The sequence below is a fragment of the Andrographis paniculata genome, unplaced genomic scaffold (genome assembly GCF_009805555.1).
Source record: "Andrographis paniculata isolate CXL003 unplaced genomic scaffold, ASM980555v1 Contig57END, whole genome shotgun sequence".
NCBI lineage: Eukaryota > Viridiplantae > Streptophyta > Magnoliopsida > Lamiales > Acanthaceae > Andrographis > Andrographis paniculata.
This window is the reverse complement of record NW_026137592.1, coordinates 5,713,332-5,723,921: the sequence shown is the minus strand read 5'-3', so window position 1 is coordinate 5,723,921 and position 10,590 is coordinate 5,713,332. Positions and strand designations below refer to the sequence as shown.

General features: G+C 27.1%; 1 protein-coding gene across 1 annotated transcript; it reads right to left on the bottom strand.

The window, feature by feature from the left end:
- Nucleotides 1–1,161: 1,161 nt before the first annotated feature.
- LOC127257507 (probable gamma-secretase subunit PEN-2) lies at nucleotides 1,162–3,303 on the bottom strand. Its single transcript, XM_051283965.1, has 2 exons — nucleotides 2,889–3,303; nucleotides 1,162–1,563 (listed from the first exon to the last, which is right to left on the bottom strand). The coding sequence occupies exons 1-2, from the start codon at nucleotides 3,205–3,207 to the stop codon at nucleotides 1,403–1,405; spliced, it is 480 nt and encodes a 159-aa protein (XP_051139922.1). The 5' UTR covers nucleotides 3,208–3,303; the 3' UTR covers nucleotides 1,162–1,402.
- Between the last annotated feature and the right edge of the window lie 7,287 nt (nucleotides 3,304–10,590).

Genomic DNA, 10,590 nt, shown 5'->3' with positions numbered 1-10,590 from the left:
AAACTTCCAAGATGCATTTCTTATAATATACTTCCCCGTCCCACCTCCAATCATATTCGAGTTAATCTTAACACGAAAATTTAAAATAAATATAAATAGTAAATAATTAAAAATATATTAATAAAAATAATTATCCTATAATATAAATAATTATATTAAAATTAAGATAACTCATTAATCTTATTAAAATTAAAATGAGATTAAAATCAGTAAGAAATTTCCAAAAACAATTGACATGAAATGTAAAATTGACAAAAACGACAATATAGACACCGTATGTGGCGAAAGTAATATATATACTCTTAACAAAAATTGAAATACACACCACAAAAACCTCATTGTAGTTTTTCCACCTTATATGAAAAAAGAAGGTTGCTTCTACGATTTTGTCTTGGTTTTACTGTTCCAAAAAAAAAAAATAAAAAAAATATCAAATTAAATACTTATTTTCATTTATTATATTACACTAAAACTTAATTTTACATTAAAAATATCACATGAATATATATTTATATTACATCAAACAACTATTTTAATTCAAAATTTTATTATTCAAGACCAAAACTCAAAACTAAAATCCCACAAGTAAACCTATGTGAAAATAAATCAAATCTAATGCAAGCAAATCATCGTTAGAGCAGTACTTCAAAATATATGATCTGAATCATCTAAGTTTAATAAACATGTAGAAAACTTATTAGTAGAGAGAGACCTGCATAGAAAACCCAAATTGCCCCTACCGATGGAACACTATATACAACAATCACTACGCCTCAAAGCTCCAATACATTCAAAAACACTATTGTGACAACATAAGCCGGCGAGACGACAATTTTCTTTCCCGGGGCACCCCACCCCATCTCCGCACAGAGTCCCTGTAGGGTTCTCTTCTAGCATTGCTAACAAGAGGAACTTCTTAAGAACATAAGTGTGGGGAATTGCTAGGCTGAACAAATATATTAGAGTAGAATAAGAACTGAAAATGGTTGCCATCGGGAATGTCTTAGAATGACAACGACGACCGGACTAAATTTTGGAGAAAAGATGAAGAGAGACTTGCTAGTAGAAACCCAGTCTTCACTCAAACATAATCATCAGCAAAATAACAAAGTTATCAACAGAACAGAGATACCAATACATATAACATAACCATTCTCCAAGTTTAAATACACCAGAAATCTTTTCATATATTAAACAGCCAGAACCCCATAGAACACCCCAAATCCTTTTCCCTTTTTTTCTTTTCTTTTTTTTCTCAAAAAGACAGTATCTTGCCTGCTCATACACATGTAACCATTGGATACAAGTAGAAGATTCATATTCATCTTGTTAAGGTAATAGTTACAAGCCATGACACAAAGTACCTTAGCAAATTCTCAAATATAGCAAACTACAATCATATCTAGATCCACCCAGTCAAGCCATATTTATCAGCAAAATTGTACATTACCAATTCCGACCAAATGTGGCCAAATAGACGCTCCCCACCTATGGCAAAGGTAAAAGCCCATGAGCATAGAACCGCTGCAAACAAGGAGAACCCGATTGCTGATCCAACAAGATCTGCAGCAAGCACGGCTTGATAACTTAAAAACAGCAGATGAAACATAAATAAAAACTACATAACTAACAGTAACAAGAACAAAAATGAGACAATGCAACTAAAAGGAGTGACAGCATCTCTAGGGGAAAAAATTATATGGAAGCTTGCTTCACTATAGCAGTCTCTTAAAGGGAGAAAACTATCTTTGCAAATTAACCATCGGTAAGGGAACAATTACACAAGGCCAATTTCAAGATGAGCGAGCAATCAATCATGGTATAAAAAAAGAGAAAATGGAAATGGCAGCGAAGGAGAGAAAAAGAAAATTTTATTAAGAGAAAACCACTATTCATCCTATTTTTTCCCCCAAAAACATTAAATCAAACACCTATTTTTCATTTTTATATTATACTAAAAATCAATTTTACATTCAAAATATCACATCAACCCCTATTTATATCACATCGTACAACTATTCATATTCAAAATTTTTACAATTCAAATTCCAACTCAAAATCCAAACCCCCAAACAAACACACCATTAGAATTTAGCGCAGTAACTTCACCTATATAAGTTGGAGAAGAGGCAAAAAGGAAAAACTAAAACAAAAATGCATTAACAGCTATTCAAATAGAAGTTCTAAAGATATATGAGCGTGACACTTTTGTTGAGTAAGTCTTCTTCTTCGGCTGCTCAGCTTTCAGTCCCTCATCCAACATAAAACAATGTAGTTAGTTTGTTCAGGATATGTATAAAGGCTAGTCACCAGAAATGAAACCTTCTCCAGTGCAAAATTCTTCGAACAGTTCATATTTGTATATTATATAAGCGAAGAAGCTATCATCAAAGATGCATAGGAAATCCTAGATTATAAAGATTAAATTTAACAAATTTTTAATAACAAGTGTACTGCATTGAGAAATTTTAGGAGTTGTGACATTGTATATGAATCTTAGGTCTAACATTAGAAGACACTCACATCTACAAGTAGATATAAAATAAACTAAAATATAATTTACAAAAAGTTCCATACCAATTTCCAAAAGTTTTGAACGGTGATTAGTTGAGTACCCATTCAAATGCTTTATTACAAGCATATACAATTCAAATATTTTTCTAATTGTCCCATAGTGTTGGATGTATCCAAACATAACTGGATTTAGCTTTAGCTTGATTCAAATGTCCTACAATGGACAAAAATGAGGGCATCAAATGGCTGACTAGAAGTCTAGAAATAGGTTCCCCATCATTTCCCAGAAAAATCATAACAGAACTTTACTACGAAAATCAATTGCATCCAACTCTCACAACACTGCAAACCAAAAAAAAAGGAAAAAAACTTACAGTGGCGCAGGCGGGGGTGTGAAGGATAAGTACTGGGATGGCGAAGGATGGGCCAGAAATAGAAGCAATTTATGCCCCAAAGCATCGGCAGGAACAAAAACCCCAATTTGAAGAATCTGGAGGCGTAGGTCAGAGACTCCTCGTGTGAAAGGCCAAGGGGGCCATCGATGGTTGGCCAATCCGCTCGGTCCAACCTTCTGCTCGACGCCGAAGCGTCGTCCGCCGTGGCGGTCGGCAGAAGAATGCTGGTGGCAGCGGCGGCGGTGTTGTGGGGATTGGAGTAACCATGCGCGGGTGGGATTCTAGAATTGGCGTCCATATCCAACTTACCAAAATGAAAAGGGAAAATGTCCGCACGATCTGCAATCTGAAATCGGTCGCCCTCCTAGTTCCAGAAACAGAGTAGTGTTTTTCCAAGTTTACCCTTGCTTCCTTGTGAAACCACTTGCGCCGATATTTTTTATACAATACTTGCGAAAACTCCGTGCTATGCACGGTTCAATCACCGAAAATGAGACTAATTTCGTGGACAAAGTGAGTACTAAAATGATACTTGCTTCCTCCAGTAAGAATGAATAATATTTATTTTTTATATATAAATTTTTTAATATTATTATTATATTAAGTTGTAATAATAATAAATAAAAAAAAAAACAATAATGCTCTAATATAAAAATAATGATATTTATATATTATATTTTAAATTGTAAAATTATTTATTATTTCCTTCTATCATTTTTAAGGTGGTCATTCGTTTGATGGTGTAAAAATGAAATTACATTTACTAAATATAACTATATGTAATATGTTTGTAAAAAAATATAAATATTATAATTTGTAGTATAATTGATAATTAATAAAAGAAAAAGAAAAACTATTTTTTTTTTCAACATATGCATTTCATTAACATATAAGTATTATTTCATCCGTTTTTTAACAATTTATTTTTTTTTTTATTTTGATTCGTTCCATAACAAAATATTCATTTCTTTTTTTAGTAATTGTATTATCTAATATTACAAATATTCTTTCAATTTACAATATATTACACAAATATCATTATCTTTATATCATACAATACTAATAAAAATAATTTAATCTTTTTTTACTTTTATTTCTACTACAGAGAACTATTTTGATTTTAATAACTACCAATTATTTTTATATAAAATATGATAATTTATTAAACATTTTTGTTTATTTTGATTTAAAATGTATAAATAAATTATTTTAATTTCTTCCATGTGTTTGAATTTCATTATATCAATGTGTATTTTAAAACCATTACTTTTGTAATAAAAATCAAATGATTCAAAACAATTACTTTTTTATTAAGTTCCAGTTTATCTAGAAAAAAAAAAAAAAAACGTTTGTTATTAGACATATGTCAAATAAACTGTCTTACGAATTACTTTAATAGTACACAAAATAATTCCACAAATTTTTATAAAACACATTTTTCTCTATAACAAAATGTAAAACAACAATATCCAATACACACTTCCCCCAAATGAAAAAATCAATATCCCTCAGGGTATTAGGTTTGACCGGGGGTTTATCCATTGCGCACTTTCGAATAGCAACTGCGGGTTCCTACTTAGTCAAAAATAAATAAATAAAAAATCAATATTCCAAAAAATATTTTTTTTTTAAAAAAAAAATACTATAATAAAATTTAACTTGCAATTACAGAATTTTAAAATATTAAAATACAGACAGAAATTCATATCACTAACTGTTGAGCATCCACGTTTTTTCAATTTCAATTACAATGCTAAGAGGTAACATAATATTAAATAAAGTATATGTATACATTAAAACAATATGTAAAATTGGAAAATGTATACTATAAAGTAAGTTGTTTATTTGTCAAATAATAACTTTTATTTCTTATATAATACTAATAAATCTGAGCACTTTCAAATATTTTAGTTATCAATAAATGATTTTTAAATGCATAGATATTATACTTATATGTTACAAATAAAAATTTCCCACAAATGACTATCTCTAAGCATTCCAAGCCACCACCCTCACCTTTTCTTTGTTCATCTCTTCTATTATTCTTGTTCCTCCAAAATCTTCTTCTTTTTTTTTTTAGCTTCTCCTTCTCTTCCCATATTTTTCTTCTTGCACCACTTCTTTTGCTGCTCGGGTTTGTCAGCTTATAATTATCATATTGTAAAAAATAAAATGTTACTACCAATCAAAAAATAAATAACATTAGCTTATATTTTTTTATAACTAAATTTTTTTTTTGTTCTAAAATGAACCACCAAAAAGAAAAAAATAAGAACATTGAAATAAAATGTATTCGGTTAATTACAAAAATAATATAAAACAAAATCTTTTCTATTCATACGTAGACTACACTTATATATAGAGTATACTTATTAAATAATAAATACTAATATTTTTTTTATTTTTATAATGAATTATATTTGAATTAAAACTTAATAAATTATTACAATTATATCTAATGTATTGAACAAAAAAACGTGATGATTAATTATATTTTTATTGCAAAGTTTTTTATAATATAAAAAATAAAATATTAAAAATAAAATAATACTATCAATTTAATAACTAATCAAATATTTCAATCAATTAAAAAAAATAAAAAATAAATAAAAAATAGATAGAACTAACAAATTGTACCTCCAATAAAAAGATTTTTTTTAAAAAAAAAACACAAAAATATTAGAACCAATCAAATTGGAGGTTAATCAAAAAAAAAAAGAAAAAAGATAAATATATATATATATATGCACATATAAAAAGATATATTAATTTACAAATATTTAACCACCGTATCAAATACTTCAATCAATTAAAATTTTTCAAAAAAAATTAGAATCCTTCAAAATTTTTAATGTATATATAAGATAAATAAAAATAAATATAATATCATAAGTTTTAAAGTTTTAAAAGTATATGTTGTACTTTTAAACATATCATTAATTACCTATAAGTTTAATATAATATAATTTACAAAAATACTGTTATATTAATCATTTATATAAATATAATATAAATTATTTATATAAAATAAATAATCACATATCACATAGGGAAAAAATCATTTTTATTCCATTATAATCAAAGTTCATTAATTTTGATTTCAATATAAAAATCTTATCAATTTTTGTTTCAATATAACCAAAACTCATCATTTTTTATCACAATATAAAATTTTTATCAATTTTAATCCCAATATAACAAAACTCATCATTTTTTTATTCCACTATAATCAAAATTCATTAATTTTGATTTCAATATAAAAATCTTATCAATTTTGGTTTCAATATAACCAAAACTCATCATTTTTTATCCCAATATAAAATTTTTATCAATTTTAATCCCAATATAACAAAACTCATCATTTTTTTATCCCAATATAATCAAATCTTATCTTTTTTGGTCCCGATCATTTTTATTACACGAATTCAAGCGTCGTTCCGCGAAGCAAAAACTGGATTCATCCCGACGGCGATAAGATCATGCAAGGTGTCCGAAAATCCGAGATGTTGATCCTTGCCAACGCCGGAATCATCGATGCTCGAACGGTCGCGACACAGAGACAATGGAATCTGGTGAACTGTCGACCGAAGCTCTGCTGCAGTGGTGGCGGCATTATCTTTGGCCTTGTGGTCTCGCCACCACCGATCAAAAGAGCTCTGGTCGCCATGATCTTGGCCACGTCGTATTGCGAAATGTCAAAGTTCGTGACGGCCCCGACTCCCCGGAACTTGATGGCTGCTACATCATAAGCTTCAGCTGCCTCATCCTGTGCGTCTGTCGATAAATATATATATATACGAAGAACCAGCGGTACCAACAGTAAAAATTCACAGGGTAAAATATCAATTTTTTTTTATCTTCAATGTTTTTTTATTTTATTCATAGTCTACGTCAGCATTTTTCGTCGGTTTGTTGGCAGTAAGACCAAAAAAGATAAGATTTGATTATATTGGGATAAAAAATGATAAGTTTTGGTTATATTGGGACTAAAATTGATAAAAATTTTATATTGTGAGAATTTTGGTTATATTGAGATCAAAATGATGAGTTTTAGTTATATTTGGAGCAAAATTGATAAAATTTTATATTGGAACCAAAATTGATGAATTTTGATTATATTGAGACCAAAAAATAATTTTTTCCCTATCACATATGTTAGAATAATTAATTAAAATCTTATACTAATTAATAATTTTATATATAATTCTTAGACTTTAAATATATTAAAAAATAAATATTAATTAATAATAAATTTATAACATTAATATCATGCACTATAAATATATATTAAAAAAAATGAACTTATGAAGAAATGATTAATAATCAATCAAATTGTATAATCAATTAAAAATAATAATACAAAATAATTAAATTAATCAAATTGTACAATCAATAAAAAAATACAAAATTGTTTCAACCAATCAAATTATACAACCAATCAAAAATTAAAGAAAAAACTCAAAATAGCTAAAAATTCTTGCTTTATACTTAAGTGGATCCCGTAGTGAGTTCAAATATATATATATACTATCGGAAAACTCGTGTTACGCACGATACAATTAACGAAAGTTTGTTAGTTATTTCAAAATATATTATTATAAAAATAATAGAAATAAATTAAAATTGTATGTATGTGTATATACAATATATATATATATTTAAGTTATATTTGGTTGTAAATTTTTATAAATTTTAAAATATTTCTACAAATTAACATAAAATTATATCTTCTTTATATATAAACGAAGGATTCCTCTTATTATTCTCCTTCTCTGCGCATTTCATCACATTACATAAGTATTTCTAAGAATCAAACTTACATTATAAACATCAGTTTTTATATATACATCTTATTCGTATGTATAATTAATTTGATTTAAAAAATTACTAATTTAATAATTAATCTGGCCACCGCCACCTATTTCTTCTTCTTCTCTACTCCTCTTATTCTTCTCTTTGTATTTTTTCTCCTTAAAAATCTTCTTACATGATGGACTTCATTTTACCACTGCTATCTCTATCTATTTTTGAAAAAAGAAAATGCTAAAAGAAATAAATTATTTAATCAACCTACCATAGAAAAATAAAAAATAAAATTTATAGAAATAAATACAATTTTTTATATGTAGTCATATAAAAGAAATTGACTCATCATCCAAAAGAAAATTTTGAAATTAAAACTATAAAAATAAGGTAGTAGAAAATAGTAAACACAAAATTTTAGTAAATGTTCTATATTAAATATTGCATTACAAAATATTTCAATTACATGAAAATATTTTCATTATTAAAAAGTGACTTATCTAATAAATGATTAACTAACTTTTTTACTTATGCTACACTGTTGAAAGTAAGATCAAAATGTGTGTCAATATTAATACGAATATTATATGTCAATATTAATACGGATATTATATTCAAATACATTGCTTATTTAGAAAATAAAAATTATTATCGTAACAAACAAATTTAGAAGAATAAAGTAGTTATACAAAGATGTGATATTCAAAATAAAAACACTTTGTTAACGAATACTCTATATACCATAGTAAAAAAAAATTTAAACAATTCCGATTAAAAAATTTTAAAATAGAAAATTCATAATCTTTTAAAACAAAAGTTAACATAAAAAAAAAATCATAAAAATCATTAAGTAGTTGAACCCTCTTGAACCCGCTACAATCCAGCGGCTCTGGAAAGCCCAAGTTAGTTAATTTTTTTCTCTTTTCTCCTCTTGAACCAGTGTCCAGATTGTTGGTCTTCCATTGTAGCAGATAGTCAATATATTTTTATCAGTAAATAGTTTCCCTAGGAATAAATAAAATAAAATAAAATAAATTTTTTTTTCTTGAAAGATTAACGGTTTCTTGACTACCTTATTCTGAGAATCGACCGTCAAAACTTCAATGTGGCATCCTTTCCTGCAGACAAAAATTACATTGCAAATTCAGTTTATATTAGAAATATTATGAAAATATATATGAAAAGTTATAAAAATTGAAATTTTAGGGTTTGATTATGTTGTGAATTTATTTCTAATCCTATGAATTTGTCGAATAAATATCATATACAAAAATACAAATTAATTAATAGCGGAAGATACTAATCAAATAAATCCAAAATAGTATAATACCGAAATCGAAATGAAATAATTACTAATCAAACTAAAGGCATAATTTGAATATTTGGGAAAACAAAACCGAACTGAGCATTGAGATTAAAGTCAGGCATCGTGACTTCCTGTTTCGTCTTCTTCATTCAACCGATAGAAGAAATTGAATCCACCGACGATGATTCCAAAACCAATTCCGCCGATGATTCCACAAGCGGCCTTTACTGTGACGGCTAAGCTCCGGCTCAGCATCGACAACTCCAGGCAGCAGGAGAACGGCGGCGACACGATCTTCACCGGACCAGCCCGGGCTCACGATGGACAGAATAACGGCGGCTCAATCCGAGTAGCGGCTGCAACCCGTCTTCTCCGGCGAACGACGACGAATAGCTCAGGAGATTCCTTCTTTCAATCTTTCTTCTGATCATCACACCGGCCAAGAGACAGCGGCTTTCAGTTAAGCCCCATGGTGCACGATGGCCTATGATAAAGGTGAAGTCGGCATCTTCACTCTAAGCTACAACAGCCACTGGAATCGGCCATCGGAAAGGCCTTTTAATTCGCCGGAAAATTCACCGGAATCTCTCGGCTTTTCACTCACAGCAGTTTACCTCTCATTGATTGTGCTCCCAACTTCAGTAAATCTCAAATTGTCCGTGCAACGGAGGGTTGGATAAATAGATAGATATATAAATTTTTTTAGAATCGAAAGGTTGCATCGGGGAATCAAAAGATCACATCAGGAAATCAAAGAAAATAAAGGACCACAAAACGTGCAAGAATTGCACATAATTATTATTTTTTTTATCATTATTTTTATACATTTAATGTAAAATCTAATGCATATTAACAATTAGACAATTGAATTATACCAATAATAATAATAATAATAATAATAATAATAATAATGTATCTAGAATATGTATAGAATACCATAATTTATGATATTTTTAGTCAAAAGAAAATTCATGTTAAATAAATTATACAGAGAGACTATGTATATATTATATATATTTATATAAGATAGTAATTAATTTTAAATTTGTTCGGAACTATTTATGCAATTCTTCATTTAAAAATTTTATTAAATAAAATACAATCATTATATAAAAAATAACGATATAATTTTATAATAAAAATTACTTTAATTTTATTTATAGTAACATTTATATGTCATATAGTATATAAATATTTATTTTATTTTAATTTAATTTTAAAAAATATGTATTAATTCATTAATGGTAATTATTTTAAAATTTAATTAAAATTAATAAGTATAAAACTTTTTAAAATAATTACAATATTAACAATTAATTCAAGTTTAACCAAATATTATTTTTTTACATTAAAATAAATATATATTTTTTAAAATCATCAACCTTATTTTTTTATCATTTTAAAATTTAATTTAAAAATAATTAAATTGTAAAATATTTAATATAGTAGTAAATAAATATTAAGAATAATTGATTAAAAATATATATTAAATAAATAAATAAATAAAGTTTTATATTTAATTTTTGTAGTAGCCAATCAAACACTTTAATCAATCAAATAACATGTTAAATT

Coding starts and splice junctions, on each gene's coding strand:
- LOC127257507 (XM_051283965.1), bottom strand. CDS start 3,207: ATGGACGCCAATTCTAGAATCCCACCCGCGCATGGTTACTCCAATCCC. Junction 1,564..2,888: donor ACACCCCCGCCTGCGCCACT/GTAAGTTTTTTT, acceptor TGCTTGCTGCAG/ATCTTGTTGGATCAGCAATC.